Here is a 20,216-nt window from a genome sequence, read left to right as displayed (position 1 = left end):
GGTGTACAGTGAATCACGACTGTGTTCTTAAGTATTTCATGTCTTCTCGCATCACCCCAGTGCACTAGTCCATCTAACCTGTGCAACCACACAGATCCTGAGCATCCTTTCGCAAAAAGCTTGCCTACATACAGTAACATCATAAAACACACTCACAAATCCACAGTTATTAACATGTGTACAGTTATCTACCTGATTGATAAAACACTTTATTTTCTCTAGCTGTGCATGTTGGAGAATAAACAGGGCAGCTGCTGCCACACAGTGGCTCATTAACTGCAGCACATCTTGCCGTTTGTCAGCGACTCCCACTCAAGCACTCAAGCACACACACACACACACACACACACACACACACACACACACACACACACACAGACACAGAAACGCAGACGAGCCAGACTTCAATAAAGCAGCAGCACGTACATTACAAAATATATATATATTTTTATAGATCGCATGACAACAAAGCACTTTTTCATGGCACTTTGTGATCACCGTGACAACCTCTCAAGAGAGGACAAATGTGACACAGAGCAAGTCTGACGAGCAAACGTTCATAATGAGCAAAGAACAGCGTACAAAGAAAAGTGATGCACAAATACAGCTTCGCTACAGGCTACACACACCGACATCCACCACCGAAGGGGACACGACAATAGTTGTGTGAGGGGGAGTGCTGTTGCTGTGTGTGAGTGGTGCATGTGGAGGGAACAGTGGAAATAATCCCACTGTCTATAGTTACACATACAGTACTCGGGATGGCGTGTCACTGGCCCTGAATTGAATGTACAGACAGACACAGAGTGGGTAAACGCCCTCCAAACGTTGGCTTTATTCTATCTAACAGCAGTACAGATGTGAACAGATGGGATCATTTTAGCTACAATCTCATCGTGAGACTCAGACTCACTTAAAGATTTAAAAGACTGTAAGGCCAAAAAAGGATTCTGTTCACAGCCTGATATAACTGGGATTAAACAAGCTCAGAGTTGTGCAGCAATGAAATGCTATATCCACGCTGGCAATCGCCGGCACCAGCGGTTGTTTAACCTGTTCATTCGTCCCATCCCTGCAGATGGATATAGCGTTTCAGTCCGCAACTTCTGACTGGTAGCTTTGATACAACTGTCACCACAAAAAAACCCACAAATATCTCTACACGTGACATAAAAGGTAGAAATTCACATTTCAAATAGGGGATGGCAACCAATCCAGATTCACTTTCATTCAGCCGAAAGCTCGGTGGAGCGAAGACGAGGACGTCTGCTTCTCAGGTTTTGGTGCAGGGATTGGCTTTCATAAGAGAGACCAGCCTTTTTTTTTCTTTTCTTTTTTTTAAACTTTCCCTCCCTCCACATTTCTTTATCTGTATGTGTCTCTCGCTGCCAGATTATCAGCATCAGCTACGGGCCACAACAGCCAGTCTTGTGCTTCTGAGACTCGATGTAGTCGTGTATCTGGAACTTGGGCTCATTTGGCTGCTGCGTCGCTCTGTGCTTCAGCTCCCTGATAGAGAAAGAGAGAGATGCAGGAAGTTAGATGCAGAGGTGGCGGATGTGTGGGATGGAGCACAGACAGGCTGAGCAAATAAAGAATATGAGAAACGAAGAGAAACGTATCAGGATCTCCGTGTTCTGAGATTTTATCAGAATGCCTCAGGCGTGCTATCATTTAATCTGACATCCACTTAAGACTGCCATCACATCAGCATTACAAATCACTGGCATTAGTTTCATTTGCAGGTCTGGAAGCACACGTTATAAGCCGTCATTGCAGACTTCATGTGAACCTTTTGTAGATTTGCTTCCAGTCAGTAACTCATTAAAATACAGCAATCACACACTTATTATTTAGAGTCCAGAGGAAGCCTGACATGCAAAAAGTCTCATACTAATAATAATTATAGACAACAGGAGCAAACAACAAACTAAACAAAAACCAGTGGTTTGCAGTAGTTGAAGAGGAAGGCTTGATTGCATCAATTTAAAGTCTGAGACAGAGAAGAAAAAAACAACAACCACATAACCGAGAGGAGAACATCAGAGTAAACAACAGAGGTCAGGCGTATGCATGGAGCGGATAACAACCCTCACGTGAAATCTCACCGTTCATTATTCCACAAGCATGACCCGAGCTGAAGAGAATTCATTAGTTTGTTACCTTTGTGGACCGAGCACAAAAACATGCAGAATTTAGTGCAATTTATATTCAGTTCGTACTGCAAAGGGTTCTGTCTTTAAAAGGAGAATAGCTTTTGAAGTCTAACATACGAGATGTCATCAGCGATGATTTACCCTGCGACTTCATTTTTTATTCAGAAAAGAGAAGTAAGCCAAATGTTGATTGTGTTTGCAAGGCCAGCATTGGTCGTCCAGCTTTCATGGCCACTAATGATCCTCAACATCAAATCTGGGCCTGTTTTCTTTGTTTTCTTCTCTTTTCTTAGTTTTTGCAAGTTTGAGGTCGGTGGTGAAATTGACAAATAGGCTACTTCCAGGCAAGTGGTGGAAGTGGTGCAGAGGCACACAAGAAGGGGTATAGTTGCAAAATTTAAAGGTATGGTGTGTAAAATCTCACCACTAGATTTCAGTAAGTTCCAGATTGCAGTCAATTGAAGTCTGTTTTCTTACCCCTTCCAATTAAGTGCATATTCCTAGCTACGGTGGCCCCTGTGGGACAAACACCTCTGGCTGGTGTTTATCTGTAGTGAGTGTGTTTACCTCAGGTGTCAATATGCTGGGTGTCCACGTGCATTTACTCTGGTAGCTGTAAAACTTTGTGAAAGGGGTCTGATGCAAGCGAGTGAGTCACTAAAGCTCACTGCTGTCTGATGACAGCAAAACTGAGGTGAGTTTTTGAGGATATCCTGAACTTTTCTGTCTGTAGGCGTTTCTGTTAGCTGCTGTTAGCGAAACAGTCTTCGAAGTGGATCTAACAGTGTCGGCTTTGGACACCCTGACAGACGTTACACATTAATCAGTGTATATTTATGAATACAACATTCTCTTTGTTCCATTAAATAAGCTAAAAAATGACTCATTTTTTTATTTAGGTAATCAAAAGTGTTATCTACAGACTCCCCACATGGCAAAATGAATGAAACAGCTATGAGACCCAGAAATAAAATGTATGACTGATAAACTATAGCTACAAAAGTAAAAACTTTACAATAACTAGATCTACCTTTTTTGCTGATATGTATATTCTGTGCAGTGTCTTTTTAGTTTACTTTTTAGACTGAGTACAAGGTCGTTTTTTAAATAAACCTTTAGTCCATTCTGAGATCAGAATACAACACTAAATACACTAGAAGGCTAAAAGTGTATTGATGCTCAGATATCCTACCCATATGTGGCCATTAAAGATGTTATTCTAAAACTATGGACATTAATAAGCTATTACATGAGCATAGACTCTTCTGGGAATCGATCCCATTAGAGTTTATAAACTGGCTCAAAGGATTCAAATTCAGCCACAAATACCACTGTAGTCTATGATCCAGTTTATCCCAAAGCTACTGGATGAGGTTATGGTTAAACTCACCCCACAACGGCAGCATATTGTTTAAAAAATTAAATGTTGTGGGATTTCTTTTTCCCATATTGCAAATACCCTGTTCCAAAAAAGACAAAGAGCAGCAGACCAAAAGTATTCAAAACATGCATCTCATGCTCATAACTGCAACAGAACTCTGACTTGGTATGTCCAAAACTCCCCATCACCCATTTAATTTATTTGTTGGCTTTGCATTATTTTCTTCTTGGGTTAGGGTTAGTGATCAGTGATTATTTTAGTCAGATTATATTTTTCTTTTAACTGGAAATTAGGTGGAGTTTAGGCTTTTTTACGCATAGTGGGGGAAAATAAAACACAATTATAATATTAACATTAGCATTCGATCATACATCTCTTAAACCTGCATTATTTGCTCCTTTTAAGACTTGAGGATAGCCCAAAAAATTTAAAAAAGAATAACATAATTACCCTACTATGCTACCATGGCAACAAAACTGCCTGTTATCACATTAGGCAGACATATTGGTGCTTTACCTGGTAAGATGATGCTATGTGCATGCTGACAGCCAACTAAATCTTCAAAGCCACATTCTATAAAACCAAAAATTATCAGCTGACCTACACCGAAGTGGGTTCTTCGCTTCGGTCAACTAATTTCCATTACATAATGTAATCTCATCCATTGTGTACACATAGGTATTGATTACAGGAGGTTTAAAACTTACTTTCCTATAGCTTGAAAAGCCAGGTCCACATTGACTCCGGTCTTGGCACTGGTCTCCATGAATGGTACTCCATATTCCTGAGATGGAAAAAACATTAGAAGAGTAAAGACTCTCCTCTGCTGTGGAGAACATAACCACTTGAAAATGTCACGCATTACCTTGGCCAGCTTCTCCCCGTCCTCCGTCTTCACGACCCTCTCTGCAGCCATGTCTGACTGTAAGACAGCAAACGGAAAAACAAGTCATCACAGTGTAGGTGACGGGTCACAGATTCACCATGCCATCCGCTACATCTCGTCAGCCGGCACGTCCTGTCTCTTATCTGGCAGCCGGGCCGCCAGCTGGTGAGCCAGATCTCCTTCAGACTGGTGAAATGTCAGAATCTCCACCTCCAGCAGAAGACCGATGCCACCAGTCCCGCTGCTTTCACAGCAAACAATCTGAGCTGCTGCTACGTGACATCTAAGACCCTTGAGACGAGTGAGTTTTCTCTGAGCCACCAGAGGGAGCTTTTAGATATATTAGCAATGACTGCTGTTGCAGTGAGACAGGAAAATGTCTCTTTTCATCACCAGAAGCGCTTTGCAGGAAATATTCAATGCATCGGCCGCTTGAAGCAAAGCAACAGCAGTTTAGTGAGGCACTGTTTTTGGATGAATGTATCCTTAATAGTCATGATGATGGAATAACACCGGATGATGGATGAAAGCGACAAATTTGAAAACAGGCCGTCTCTGTGTGCACAGGTGTGCACATTAAAAGCACACAAATCAGAGGAGACACACAGCAACACGATCAGGACATCAATTTGTGCGCTTGTAAACGTTATGTTAAGAGATTAAGAGTTTGCATTCGTGCATGTGTGACAAAATGTGACAACGGCGTGTTAAAATTGTGCAAAGGACTTGTTATGCTCCTAATCTTTTATGTAACACTAAACGGAAGCTATGCTCACCTTGTTGCCGAGCAACATGATGACCACATCCTTCTGGGCATGCTCGTGTATTTCAGTCAGCCAAGCCTTCAAAAGTAGAAAAGATAGACAGTCAGAGGAGGAGGAGGATATTGGTCAATTAAAAAAAAAAAAGAAGCAAACACCACCAGATGAAGCAAGCGCTCTGCTGTTCCTCCTGAGCAGTGCGTTATTACCACCCTCCAATCAATCATGGCGTCACTGAGTCACTCTTGTCCTTGAATGTTTTTATTGCTTTTCATTATTGAAACTGTGTAACCAAGCAAATGATAACATCTTGTCATTCTAAAGAGAGAAGACGCTACGGGCCCCCGCAGTACTTTGCATGTAAATAGAGTTTAACGTTCAGCTTGAGGGGGCTTGGGAGCAGGAAGTGAAAATAAACACAGAGCAGAGAGGAGCAATGAGAGGCAGAGGCAGCGAAAGCACTAGGGGGAAAGTAATCTGAGAAAGTCTTACCCTGATGTTGTCAAATGATGGCTTGCTGGTGATATCATAAAGCAGGAGTAACGCTGTGAGAAAGGAAACATTTAAAAAAGGGCTACTCTTTCATAGGTGAACACACACACTGCTTTGCTTCATTACCTACTCTAGACCTTCCCCCACACGGAGAGCATGAGGAAGTAAAATACATAAAAATGCAAAGGTTACCTTGGGCATCTCTGTAGTAGGCGTGCGTTACACTGCGGAATCTCTCTTGGCCGGCTGTATCCCAGATCTGGGTAACAAAGCACACAGATACATGGTATGCAAACACTGGTGTGCATCCTGATCCACCCTCACGAAATACAAGACAGCTTGTTGTCAGCAGCACGCACTGCGAGCGATAATACCTCTCCACAAAGCTCTAACGCAGTAAAGCGTGAAGATTTGATTCAAATCCAGAATCTGAGTAGTTGAAGTTAGAAGTTAAAGCTTGCTGATAAAGCTAAACTTTGTATTTTTGTAGCTTTTTGCTCACTGGTCACTTCATTAGGTACACCTTGCTATTACCGGATTGGACCCTCAGATCTGCCTCAATTCATGAAGGTGCTGCAAATATTCCTCAGAAGTTTGGATTCATGTTGACATGATAGCATCACACAGTTGCTGCAGATTTGTCGGCTGCATGTCATTGATGTGAGTCTCCCCTTCCACCACATCCCAAAGGTGCTCGGTTGGATTGAGATCTGGTGATTGTGGAGGCCGCTGCACTACAGTCCAGCCCATCTGGCACCAACAAACATACCACGTTCAAAGTCACTTTTAAGCATCTATCTTCCACATTCTGATGCTCGATTTGAGCATGTCGCCCTAACCAACTCTACATGCCTAAATGTTGCTGCCATGTGATTGGATGATTACATATTTGCGTTACAAGAGCAGCTGAACAGGTGTACCTAATGAAGCGGCCCGGGAATATAATTATAATAAATGACCAGCTTGGCCATTTAGCTCATTGTCTTGCAAAATTACTGGCTCTAGTAGAGAAACTGCTAAATTAGTTGGCCTAGTGTAGCAGCTGTTTTCTTGAATACATCCTTAAATAAATCCTGCATTTTTACTATATTTGACTATATTCTAGGCATTTCTCAGCATTTAGTTCAATATCAAATGAAATTAATTTAGTTGTTTGTATATAGACGTGGTGTTTCTGTTAATTCAGCATGTTGGCAGGTTGTAGGGCTGCTTCTGAACTTCCTGAGCTACTATGTAGGTTAAAATATAATATTAAGCTATATGCTTTTTTTAAAAACCCCAGTGTTTCCAAAACACAAATCAAAGAGCGAAGCAAGTCACAAATGATTTGTAATGTCAAATAAATGGTATGAGGAAATGTTGAATACATCCTATCCACCTGCTGCAATTCATCCAGCCCCTTTGAAGTCTCTGAACCTTTCTGAGACTTTAGATTTTCTGCTGTAACTCATTACGTCTATTTTGGGATTAATCACAGGATTTTTTTCCCCTAATGTATAATGCTTGCAAAAGAAGAGAGGCTAAGATAGCAGAGGCGTCTAAATCTGTTGCCTCCCACTCAGTGTTGAATGAACAGGTCATAATGATAGACTGCCATGTTTTGGGGGACTGTGTGCCAACAGCATGCTGCCGGAATAAAACCCCAAATCCCTTTTTACTAACACAATATCTTTAACTGGATATCTTTAACAGTGGTTAAAATCACAGATTTCATTTAAATGGAGAAATCACTTTTTCTTTTCCAGGTAATTTTGGATTCTCTATCATCTCCCACCCTGGATGAACTGAGGTGAACCTAAAGCTGAGGCCATTAAAGCTGCTTGAGGGATGAAAGAGGAGCTGTCATGCGATGAGGTGAAATGCAGGCAGACATCGACAAGGTGCAACGCTCTCACCTGTAGCTTGACTTTCAGGTTGTCGACATCCACCACTTTATTCTAAGAAAACAAGGAGAGTCTGCGTGAGACAAGTCACCATATGTTTAGAGACTGGAGTGCTGCGGAAATGGCACAGAAATGAATGACGAACATCACAGCGGACCAAAAAAGCTCATGGACTCAGCGTGTGACAAAAAGAAACAAGGCGACTAAAAGTGGATTTGAATGCTGGCAGGGAAAGTAATTTGCAACACCCACACAACAGCGAGGTCTTTGGGATAAGAGACTTAATTACACAACAGTGAGAAAGAGGACTGGCAGCAGAACAACGGACTCCCCCGTTAATTTCCTGCCACCCTGTAGGGGTGCCCTCTGATTTCCTGTTTTTAAAAAAAGAAAAGAAAAGATCTGTCTAAAATAGTTTAGGCGACCCGGCTAAAAAAAATAGTGCTGTGATTAAGATGCTGCAAATTTTGGTACTGATCCGATAACGAGTAAATACAGGGCCATTATTGCAGATACCAGTTCCAGTATCGATACTTTTAACCCATAAAGACAGGAGGTGAGAGCAGCGTGTCATGATTTATGACATCAGTCTGGGAACACATTTTAATGAACGCTAATGAGTTTTGTTTTCCACAATAATAGATTGATACAACAAAACACACATTTTACACTTTCATCTATGTGAAATCTGTGAATATAGTGCATGCTTGAAGTTGGAGGTTTGTGTATATATATATATATATATATATATATATATATATATATATATATATATATATATATATATATATATATATTAATTAATTATTTAAATAAAATTCAGAGGTTTTAATACTGAACTGAGGCTAGAAACAAAATATGGATATATCGATCCTGTTGCACTAGTATCGATCCAATACCAGTACCAACATTCGTATCGATACTATCGATGTTTGGATGATCTGGCCACCTTCGCTAAAACAAACAACAACAAAAAAAGACTACAGATTTTTGAAATCTGTAGAAAATCTGTTGAAAACAGATTTTTGGGAAGGGTGCAAAAGAGGAGCAAACAACAAGAGTTCTGCAGTGCGTTGCATCATGGGGGTAAAGGGAGAGTTTGAGGGGGGTTTTCATGCCACCGTGACCTGCAGGACGAAACCAGGTCATATGCATATTTCAAGCATGTACTGCAAAAACCACCACGACACAAAGGAAGTATGACTCGCGAGTGCACTTCCTTAATCAGTCTGAAACTTCATATCAGTGACAGGTCATCTCAAACGCTCCCTGCCTTTCCTGCAAAAGCACGGAAGTACGCACGTCAAAAAGAAAAAGAAAAAAGACAGAAAAACATAACACAAACGCCGCACAGAAACACAAATAACGAAACCTCTATGACGTGTGCAAGGCTGTCACTGGCAGCAACGAGCTGCCACCTGCTGAATCGTCTGCTTTTGGCGGAATGGACATGGTTCAACCCCTGCATTAGTTGCCATGGGTTTCCATTTTCTCCCCCCCACAAAATTATGACGTGAGAGGAGCCCGCATGCTGAGTAACTGCTACAAGGAAGCATGCCGAAAATAGACCGGCCATGTTACAAGCTACAACAACACACTGCCTGTCTGCCTGTGCATGCGTATGAGACAACCTTTTCACCTTTCTCCCAAATGTGACAGCAAAAGGTGACTCTCTGCCAGGCCCTCAGTCTGACACTACAAACGAATGCAAGTGTTGATCGGTGTTGATGCATTTTATGAATTGGCTGCAGCACTTGTTGCTGAGCGAGGGGAGGCAGAGTGAGAGATGCTGATGCGTCGTGTACCTGTCAGACATCCATTACGCTCCTTCGTGTCTGCACCTCCATCCAGAGAAGACAATACATCACTTTGGCTAATGCAGCACAATTTCCTCCTCGAACCACCCCCACCCACCTACCCATCCAACCCCCTACTTGACTTGCCATTAATGAGAGTGCTTTGCTCTGATTGGAGGATAACTCGGATGCTGAGGGTGAGCCTGTCCACTCGGTCCGAGCAGCACATTTGCCCGTTTGGATCAAATCCAGCACTGTGTGGGTTGTGTGTGTGTGCGCGCACACGAGGTGTGTGTGAATAAGAGCTCGTCTGTCAGCATGGTGACTCCTCCAGGACTGAGCTGAGCTGCAGCCAATCTTTCCAGGAGACAGGGACGTGGGCAGGCATCTGCCAAGACATTTATGAAGCAGTCCGCAGCCTAACAGCACAAGTGGTCTGTGAACTCCACTGATATTTTTTTGTACATTTGGTGCTATCAACGCAGAATGACGAAGTGTTCCTCGCAGAAACTGCAGGGTGATAATTGGGTCGATGTCGCTCGTTAACAGACAGATTACTGTTGTTTTTGTTGCTTTGCGGATAGTATTAGGTTGTTTTTGCACACGTAAGTTATTGCTTCATATGATTAACAAGAATACTGACACACACACACACACACACACCCACACACACACACACGGAAAGGCTCATAGAGAAATTGAGCATCATTATGGTTTATTGGGTGACTTCTACAGAATCTCTCTCACCCTAAAGTCTATTCCAACGGTGGCTATAAAGTTGCCTCCCAGAAATGCCCCATCTTTGAAGCGCACCAAGAGGCATGTCTTCCCCACGGCCGAATCTCCCAGCAACATCACCTAGAGCAAACCCACCACCAAAGAAGAAGAGGGGACAACAGGTTACAGCTGATCAAAACAAACAAACAAAACAAAAACCCATTGACACAAAAATAAACCGACAGATGTGCGTTGCATTAAACACACTGCATGAACATTTCACAGCTGGAATCATACAGTTTGACACCCACGACCACGCTGTGCAGTATATCATGTATCAAGCCACAGTACACTACAGTGTTGACTTAGCCGCCACCAGGATGTGACACTTTGCAAGTACTGGGGGGGGTTAAGATGTGATCAGCCAACTCTGTAATTTTACTCTCGTCATTTTTTTTTTCATTTTCTTTCCAGCAGGCACCCCTTTCCAATCAATATAATTACAACAACGGGGGTGCGTAATTGTACAATCAATCCAGCAGCATGAAGGTGAAAATATTACGCATTGCTTACACCGAGTCATGGCTGCTTCAATAAAAGAAAAAGCACGCCATGCAAATGCGCACGGGCTAACAGAGTTGCACTTGAATGCAAGTTTTGCTGCCGTCTCTGTGAGTTGATGGAACAGTGTGAAAAACCTGGGCGGCTCTCATTCAGCAGAAGCTGTGAGGAGCAACAAGTACACCCTCTGCAAACATCTGGGCGGACGAGGATTTAGAGCCTCCTCAAAGAAAGGCTTATTCAGCACCAAACCGGGTGGATGACTTGTCTGCTATGCTGTCATTATGCAAACTGTAAAAAAAATAATGGCCTGCTAAAAGGCAGAGCCTTCAGATTGCATTTCTTTTCTCTCTCTCGCTTGTGATCACCAGTGAGCGCTGCACATGTGAAAAGTCAATAGTCGTGTCGCTGCTGCTGAAGGTACACCCAGCTGTCACAGTGCAATAAATGTACACACCTGTTCCAACTGTAGCACCACAAAAAAGGCAAAACAAGCCCCCCCGAACACAGACACAACAAGACGGAAATACACACCTTGAAGGCAATATCGTAATACTCGTTAATAGACGCGCATCTCTCCAAGACATATTTTGATGTGCCGTTTTTTGCCTGCTTCTCCGTCAACGATGCCTTTCTCGTGGACATCGCAGTGCCAAGGGAAAGAGCGCAGGCTAAAGAGCCTTCCCCCCTTCCAAAATTAAAAATTAAAAACCCCAAACAGTTCCGATCTCCGAAGGTGTCCAAGAAAACAAAACAAAAACAAAAAACAGGAAGAAAGACGCGCAAAGAGCCTCCAGCGAGATCTCCGCCAACTCAGTCCCAGTGTCCGCCAACCTCCACCTCTGCTCGCATACTGCGTGTGGCCACGAAAGGATCACCTTCCCAAGTGAAGAAAGGAGGAGAAAAAAATCACACCTCAACTCGCGCACTGTGAGAAGACGCGGAAGAAGACGGTCAAAACTTAAACATCAGCTGCAGCGGCGCCATCCAGCAGTCAAGGAGAAGGCAGTGATGACAAGCAGGCGGAAACATTAGTGTGATTGTTCAGAGCAGAGCGGTGCATCGTGGCGTGGGCAGATCATTAACTGAGCAGCTATGCGAGGACGTCGACGGCGGCTCCGCGGACGATGGTGTGTCTTTCACGCTGACATTGGAGCCGCGGGGGTCAGACGCGCTGACGGCTGACTCATCTGCCACAGGTGGTGGTGCTCGATCGAGAGGATCACCCCCCCCCCCCCCCGCCACACCCCACTCCATCCACACGCACACGCACAGGTGAGAGGTGGACGGACTACTAGTTTAAAGATCCACAAATCATACTTGGCTGTTCATTTACACCACCATCAACATCCCTGCGCACACACCAAAACCTAATATGTTCCCAATTTTTACAAACATCTTTTTTTGTTATCCTGGGACATTCTATCGAGTCTTGTTAAACTGGTTTGAGTCTTTTGTTATTCTTGCGCCTTCTTGATCGACCAGTTGTCCTCCCAGTTTCCAGCTACAGCAGCAGACAGTGTTTGTCTCCACCTGCCGTTCGGAGAGGAGACTCTCCGCGCTCAGACGGGACTAAAGGCGGCACGGTCACAGATCATTTATGTTACGTAACTGACATGCGATCTGCCGCTCACACATATGAGCTCATGAGTCCCCGTCAGCGGCAGCAGCGTCTCCCCCTCTTGCATTAACATAATGAGAAAACATGGAGCTGGGCATGTCGTGGTTTTGTGGTTGGCATCCTAGCCGTCTGTGTCCGCATTTGTTTCCTGTTTTACTTCCGAGTTTCTTTTTAAAATGGAGATTTAATTCATTTTTTGGGGGGGAAAGCGACCCCAATCTTCGTGGCTGCGTGTGATCCTTTGTTAAATCATGAGTTAACTGTGGTTAACCACATTGTTTTTTCTTGGAGAGCTGAAAGCCACACCCAGGCCTGATTACTGCCAGACATGTTGGATAAAGAAATCAATGAAACAGAAGCTGTCTGACAAACTGAAGCAGGCTAAAAGATTTCAAAACGCAATATGTCTGTCTGGTTTGTCAGTCATCCAGGTCACAGGACTCTAAGGAGCTTGGAAAGAAAAGCAAAAAGTCCAGTCACTTTCCTTTCCAGGCTCCTTAGATGATGCAACAGATTTCTAAAAGGAACAGCTGAAAAACAAAGTCACTGACATGTATCAGTCTGTAAAGGGTTACAAAGATATTTCTAAGGCTTTGGGACTCCAGTGAACCACAAAGGGGGAAAACTTATATTGAATCTTCCCATAAATTTCTTGCCAACAAAAACGGACTGCAGGAGCGCATCAGCGATTCATTCAGGTCACAAAGAACCCAGAACAACATCTAAAGAACTGCAGGCCTCATTTGCCTCAGTTAAATTCAGAGTTCATGATTCAACAATACAAAAGCGACTGGGATCTATGGAGAGAACCACTGCTGACCAAAAAAACACAAAGTTAAACAACTTGTTGCAAATGTTGGAACAATGAATTCTGCTCTCTACTAGAAAATCCTGAAGGATATTTTCTGACCATGAGTTTGTCCCCTGAAGCTGAAAGGCCCTTGAGTTCTGGAGCAAGACAATGATGTCTTAAATGTCTTAAAATGTCTTAAAAACATCAAAATTAAGCTTTTGGATTGGCCTAGTCAAAGTCATGATCTTAAATAGGCTGTTCGTGCTTGAAAACCCTCCAGTGTGGCTGAATTAAAACAAATCTGGGCCAAAATTCCTTCTATTGTGTGAAAGATTCACTGTCAGTTATCACAAACACTTGATTGCAGTTCTTGCTACTAAGAGTGGCACAGCCAGTTATTAGGTTTAGAGGGCAATTACTTTTTCACACAAGGCCAGGTAAGTTTGGATAACTTTTTTTTCCCCTCCACCAATTAAATCACCATTAAAAAAAAAACTTGTTTGATGATCTGAAACATTTAAGTTTGGCAAATGTACAAAAAAAGCTAAGAAATCAGGTAGGTGGCAAATACTTTCACAGCTCTGTGCAAGTCTTCTTTTTTTTTTTTTTTTACCTCGTGCCACTTTTGTCGTGTTGCTTTATTTGCTCAGTTATAGTAATTTAAATCAAACCTGCACAGTTCTCATCAAAGAACTCGCATCTCTCACTCTCAACAAATTACTCCACGTGGAAAAAACACTCACTAACTGACATGACGGAGCCGTGTCAGAGCAGCACGTTGGAGGTGCAGCTGAGGAAAATGAGTCAATTTAACATTTCAGATCGTATCAGATAAACTGTCAGTTACCAGTTCCTGCGTGCCCGTTTTTCCCCCCGGTTCACTGCTTTACGGCTTATGAAGAGAAGACATGTCTAAAATATCTGAACGCAGAGACTGAAAAAGCTTTAAATCCCAATTTGTTCCGGCCAGCTCAGCACAACTGCCTGAATTTCCACCTTGCTGATCATCTCAGCCAGGTCCTTTCAAAGTGTCGCCTGCAGACACCCAATGAAAGGCACTTTTTGCACACCCTGTCTCACCCCTGACTTTAATCCAGCACACTTACGCTTCCAGGAGATTTATTTATTTATCTATTTATTTTTGTAGTGCATCTTTCTGCAGGGCGTTTGAACCTTAGATCATACATTTCTGCAAACTTATGCAAATGTGCAATGCCAAAGCCAGTTTTCTACTTTCCCGCAGATTTTCCCCCTCCTTTGCGCTGCACTAATGGCAATGACACAAAGCCAAAGTTATCATCAGTGTGGCAACAAGGGGGAAAAAATCCACCAGACTAAGCCATGCATGCCTCCTGTTTGTCTCTTTTGGCCTTCACTTGTCACCCAGCCTGACCCTCAGCCACAAAAAAAAAAAAAAAAAAAAAAAAAAATGTCACAAAGCATCAAATCAGTCTTGTTGGAAGCATCTTTGCAACAAACATCCAGCAGCAAATAGCCTGCACGCCTCAGCATCCATCGCTTGTGCTCTCCTGATAGTAATTTCAATTGTAGCATTGGCATCATTGACTATAATCCTTAACCCCTGCAGTGTGGTAAGGATTATAATGAATGCAGTGATAAAATGCAACATTGGTGCACTGGAGAAGCGCCGCTGATTCACGTCGCACTTCACTGACACATACCGAAGGAGTCAAACACTCCCCAGAACCCAAACAGAGAAGATTTGCTTCGCAGCAAATGTCACGACTTTAGTGCAAACAGCCCATCACGGTGACATCTCCCTCAACACTCGGGTGAAGTCAGCGGCTTAATGAGGTGGGAGGAGGAGGGAGAGAAAGCATACACATATATACACACACACAGACACACGGGCGAGCAAGGCAGAAGTATGAGTGAGCCAGAACAAAGAGTGGGTGGGGTGAGCGGTGGACATGAAAAGTGGACTCACCGTGAAGCCGATGCCCACGGTGGAGGTGAAGGACCCTGCGATGAACTTGCCCTGGTCAAACTGAACCAGCAGGGAGGTCTTGCCCACTCCGCTGTCCCCCACCAGGATGGTCTGCAGACAGATTTACAGAGAAACAGAGGCAACATCATGCAGGCTTCAGCGCTGCAGCTTCTACTTGTCGCCCGAGGCCCTGCGCTGTGTGGGCACAGGCGGTGTAGGACAATGCGTGTGTTCATAGGCTGCTCAGTGTGGAGCTCTGTGCTCCATGATGCTGTGTGACAGCCGGAGCTGGGAGTCAATAACAGCAAAAAGAGGGACGCACAATGGGCACCGGTGAAGCGGGAATGTAATCGGGTTATGTGTGCGAGATCCGTGCTCACGTCTCAGACTGATGCCTCACATCTGCTCCTGTACCCTTATGGTGCCACTATCTCTCTGTTACTCCCATTTTTCTCTTAGACATCACAGATTCACTTCAGTTCTAACTGTTAACCTAAGTACAGCTCATCAAAGTAAAGAGCTTTGGATACAGAGGTGTTAACCAACAGGTAACACTTTATAATACAGCCCGTGACTAAAGGTGTAATTACCCTGTAATTACATGGTATTTTAGTGTATTTTATTTGAAACTACAATATAATTATATTTACCTACAAATACTTACAGGTAGCTACACTAGAATAAAGGGGTAAAAGGTCAGGTGTTTACATGAAATAAAGAAATGACTATGCTGTGAGTACATTTAAGTTGTGTATAACTCATTTTAAGTAGTGTGCAATGTGCCAAAATAATTTGATTAACTTTAAGTATTGCATACCTACGGAAATTTCACAGGAAACAAACTATTCTTTCAGTAAAGTGTTGAATAATATATTAATTTTGTGGAAAAATAAAGTGTATTTCCCCATCTTACATTGTAACTACACTGTACTTTTCAGGGTGCAGGTCATATTATGGAGTGGCTTAACTTTGGCTCTCTAATAGGTCACACACATTTATTTTCACTTTAAGCTGGTCAGGGAGAACAGTCTTCGTCACATTTGTAGTATACATAAAAGGACTGTTGAGTAATAAAACATCGATCACGTACATTAACCTAACGGATATTCAGGTGAGATGAATGCACTTCATAATACAGCCCGTGCCCTGAAAAGTACAGCATATTTAGGATGTAAGATGGGGAAATAATTTGGTTTTCTTGCAAAATTACCATGAAATTGCACTTAAATGTACTCACAGCATAGTAATATCTTTTTGTGTAAAAGCCAGACTTGTTATCCCCTTATTCTAGTTCATCTAACTTTAAGTATTTGTAGGTAAATATAATTACATCATAATTTCAAATAAAATACGTTGAAATTTCTTGTGTTCATGCGCCGCTTTATAAAGTGTCACCAACTAATTTTAGTTCAGGCAAGTTACAGTTTAGCAAAACAACTTCTTAGCATCAGGTTAGGATATCTTAAAAATAAGTGGAATCTATTAATTTTCTTCTGCTTTTCCAAATTAGAGTTTGGAGTCTATCCCAGCTAACCTGTCCATCACAGGGATTACACAAACAGACAACCATCCATTCAAACTGCATACAGAAAGGCCCCAGGCTGGATTTGAACCCAGGACTCAACATCAATTATCCCCCCCACTGCATCATGTTACATATGCATTACAGATTACAGTGGATCTATAGAAACACCACAAAAATGTCACATGTGGAGGTTTTAAATCTAAATATATTCTAAGGTTCTGGGCAGCAGAGTCATCATAGTTTTGTATTTTTTCATATTTTTGAACTTTTATTTCATATTGACCTGCTAGTTTTAGTTCGGTTTAGTTTCAGTTATTTTTTGATTGTTTGTTTTAGTTCATTGGTTCAAAATCTTTAGTTTTAGTTTAGTTTTTATTACCTTCAGTGTGAGTTCTAGTCTTTTTAGGTGTTGTTGTATATTGTAAATCATACTAGAGGTAAGATTTATTAAAATCAGTGCAGGTATTACAATAAAAACACATATTTTAAAAGCAGTGGACTCACAAGCTGTAATATAAATATGTTTTTATTTATAAAATCTTGTTTCCCATTTAGTTTCAGTTTAGTTTTAGTTAACTATAACAACCTTGATGTGTAATACTACCATCATCTCACCAGGAAGATACAGCAGGTAAAATAAGAACTGAACACGTCAGCGGTTTTCTAAGTAAATCTATTTCTAAAGCTGCCGTTGAAATGAAATTCTCACAGTCTTAACAACCCATCCAATCCACGCATGCAAAGAAATCAAACCACAGATGTCCATAAATTATGCGTAATAGTTTGCTCTTTTAAATTTTACTATTTCTTTGCAACATAATGTTGATTTAAAAAAAAATATGCTTCGGCAGCAGTTTCACCAGAAGCTCAGGTGGGAAGCACAACTCGTTAACACAGTAGTGATTCCCAAAGAGAGAGCCAGGGCCCCCTGATGGCCTTCCAAGGTACTGCAGGTGAGCCAACGTAATCTCTCTTGTAATTTGATTAGAGTGAAGATTTAATATTTGGGTGGAAGGATTTTCAGGGTGTTGGCTTTGAGAATAGCTAAATTACCACATTAGGGTCCTACAGGGGACACGTTTGGAACAAAAACATTTTGGTGGTAATACTGCAGTTTTACTTGATTTGTTATTTTACTGCCAGCTTAATTTAACTGAAAAGATCTCACACAAACATACTTTAAGATGTCATGCAGGTGTGAAATGTTCTTGTACACGTTTCAGACCGAGAATTTGACGCACGCACAAAAGCAAGACGCAGCGCCACAGAAACGGCCGCTGGCTCTGTTTGCTGAGGGTCATCCATCACCCCAGCTGCCATCTGACTTGCCACCGCAGCTCTGGCAACAACTGGCCTTGTCGCCATGGTTATTGTCTCCCTGGCTTCTTGAGTACCCAGCCTTGAGGTCCTTGGCAGCAGATGCTTGCCTTCTTTATTGACATTACTCACCCCACCGCCTCTCCATACACAGAAGTCCTCCTCACCCTCCTCCTCCTCCAGCAGGCCAGACTCCACCGCCTGCTTCTTATCTGCAGTGTCAAGGAGCTCAGATAGAGTGCAGCGTGACAGCAGGCAGCCTCTGTACTCCTCACTTTAAACACCGATATTCATGTTCTGCACATTCAATTTGCTTCCCACATTAAAAATCTAACAAGGTGACATGCAAGCCGAACATCTGAGGCTACGTGGCTCCCTCGCTCTCCAGCGTGCTTCCTTTTGATGGAAACTCCGGAGCAGGATGCTTTTAGTCTGCAATAGCAGATATAACATAAAGTTTTTGCTTGCATCCCTTTCAAAGAGAGAGCAGGTATGAGCACCTGAAGTAGAAACAATGCAGACCAGGTTAGATGTAGTGTGCGGCCCCCTCGGAAACCATCAGATTACTATTTCATACCACCTACATGAAATTTTGATGTCAGCATGCTGGCAGCATTTTCAGGACTGATGCTGGAGACGAGAGCAGCCATGAAACAGAAGTCAAAGCACAGGAGACTGGTGGTGTGGATGTTATAAAGCGGGAGGTGGGGGGGTAACTACAGCTTTTTCAGAGACCTGTCTGAACCCTGACACTGAGGAGACCCAGGACAGCTTTAGAGGCCAGCAGAATCCCACATACGTTTCGGCATATTTGGTGCTTTTGCCGGAGCCAAATTTGACATTTTGTCAAACTAGTTGTGACAGCGTTGCTACACTGCAGAGGTCTTTCCATGATGAGATTAAAATTCGAGCTCAAACTGAACATCCAAAAGAGAGAGCACATCACCCCACGTTCCTTCTGGTAAAACGCTGAAAAGACTGCAGGTTTTTGCTTTTACAGTGCATATTTTATTTTCTACTTTCTCGCCAAAGCAGTTTCTTGTCACACGTTTTCATGTAGGACTTCAACATTTACTGGCTCAGTGCAGCCTGCAAACAAAATTGGAACCATCAGTATGTAGTATGTGCTGGGGCTGCTGGCAGGCTAGAACTCGGCAAAACAGCAAATGCATCCATGAATTCAATTAGTGAGGAAGCAGGAGCTTGTTCTTGGCTTACCATAATAAATACTTGTTTCACACATATCCAGTAATGGAATTACGGAGCATTCAGAGCGATTAAACCATTAGACTATCTGCAAGAAATGCCCACAATCGGAGACAATAAACAGGATTTCACTTGCTTTGTCTTTAGTTAAAACTGTGCAGCTCCTGTGATTGTGACAAAGTCCAGAAGTTATCCTGCTGACTAACGCGAAATTGGTGGTGAACATTAAGTGATGTGCTCTTTACAGTTCTTAGACAGCGCTTTTAGTTTTTTAATTTTATCCAACATGTCGCATTCATCCATTCACACTCATAAATCATGACACACTGCACTCCCATAACCCCCTAGTACTACAGGGAGGTTATATTGGGTGGCATTAGATCACTGAGCTATTAGATTATTGTTGGGTACAGATGTTTCCAGAAAATGACACAGAAGGAGTCACTGTGGAAAGAATAGTTAATTATTTAAAAAAGCACATCCTTTTGAAAGTTAATTTAAAAGTAAATTAAGATTTTATATTTTTTTCTGTGGTAATCTGTAATTTCACTTTGTATATTGTTAGTTTCCCGCATCATTTTTAATATAGTTACATAAATACCTTGTGTGTTAGTTCTTCATTATAAGGGTAGGTGATGGCCGTGGGCGTCTGTCCATCCTCTGTGGATGACATGTACGCGCTGTCCGAGGAAACCATCTTCCCCCGCTCATTCATCCTGTGCGTATCCCAGCTGTCGTCCATCCACTTTCTATTAAATAGTAATTATCAGCTCCTAACCAAAAAGCAGGTGAAGTCCTAGAGGTGAACTAAACGTTTATGCTTCCTCTCCATCCTTTTTATCGCCCTGTCTTAATTCCTCCACCCCACCTTCTCTGCATGTCTCCTTCACCCCTGGATGGTTTATATCACCATGCTACGATGTATAATTATGTTGAAACTAAATATTTAAAAGAAGGAGTTTTGGTCAGAGATGATAACGGAAGTGTAGCTTATACAGTATTCATGATGCAAGTCATGTTGAGCTTTTTAACAAGGAAGGGAAAAGGAAGTGTTCAGCGCCCCGGAGAGAGAGCCTCATAAATATCTCCCATCGTGTTCTTGTAAGAGGGAAAACCCCTCGAAATGTAGCGGAAAGGTTCATTTAAGACTTTCAAATAAGAAGCATTTCCTCT

At 42.5% G+C, this 20,216-nt stretch overlaps 1 protein-coding gene across 2 annotated transcripts; it reads right to left on the bottom strand.

Moving 5' to 3' along the window:
* Nucleotides 1–166: 166 nt before the first annotated feature.
* LOC146671324 (ras-related protein Rab-37) lies at nt 167–19,785 on the bottom strand. Of its 2 annotated transcripts, none has more exons than XM_085403528.1 (9): nt 19,645–19,785; nt 14,996–15,106; nt 7,572–7,613; nt 5,869–5,935; nt 5,677–5,729; nt 5,200–5,265; nt 4,403–4,459; nt 4,245–4,321; nt 167–1,509 (listed from the first exon to the last, which is right to left on the bottom strand). In XM_085403528.1, the coding sequence occupies exons 1-9, from the start codon at nt 19,783–19,785 to the stop codon at nt 1,407–1,409; spliced, it is 717 nt and encodes a 238-aa protein (XP_085259654.1). In that variant the 3' UTR covers nt 167–1,406. The 2 variants fall into 2 exon arrangements, with proteins under 2 accessions (XP_085259654.1, XP_085259653.1); XM_085403527.1 differs by lacking the exons at nt 14,996–15,106; nt 19,645–19,785 and adding exons at nt 10,103–10,213; nt 11,168–11,934.
* Between the last annotated feature and the right edge of the window lie 431 nt (nt 19,786–20,216).

The sequence above is a fragment of the Rhamphochromis longiceps genome, linkage group LG4 (assembly GCF_057381845.1).
Source record: "Rhamphochromis longiceps isolate RC_006_pf linkage group LG4, R_longiceps_female_GT1.1, whole genome shotgun sequence".
Lineage (NCBI taxonomy): Eukaryota > Metazoa > Chordata > Actinopteri > Cichliformes > Cichlidae > Rhamphochromis > Rhamphochromis longiceps.
Note: the sequence above shows the minus strand (reverse complement) of the source record. Positions and strands in the feature narration are given on the sequence as shown.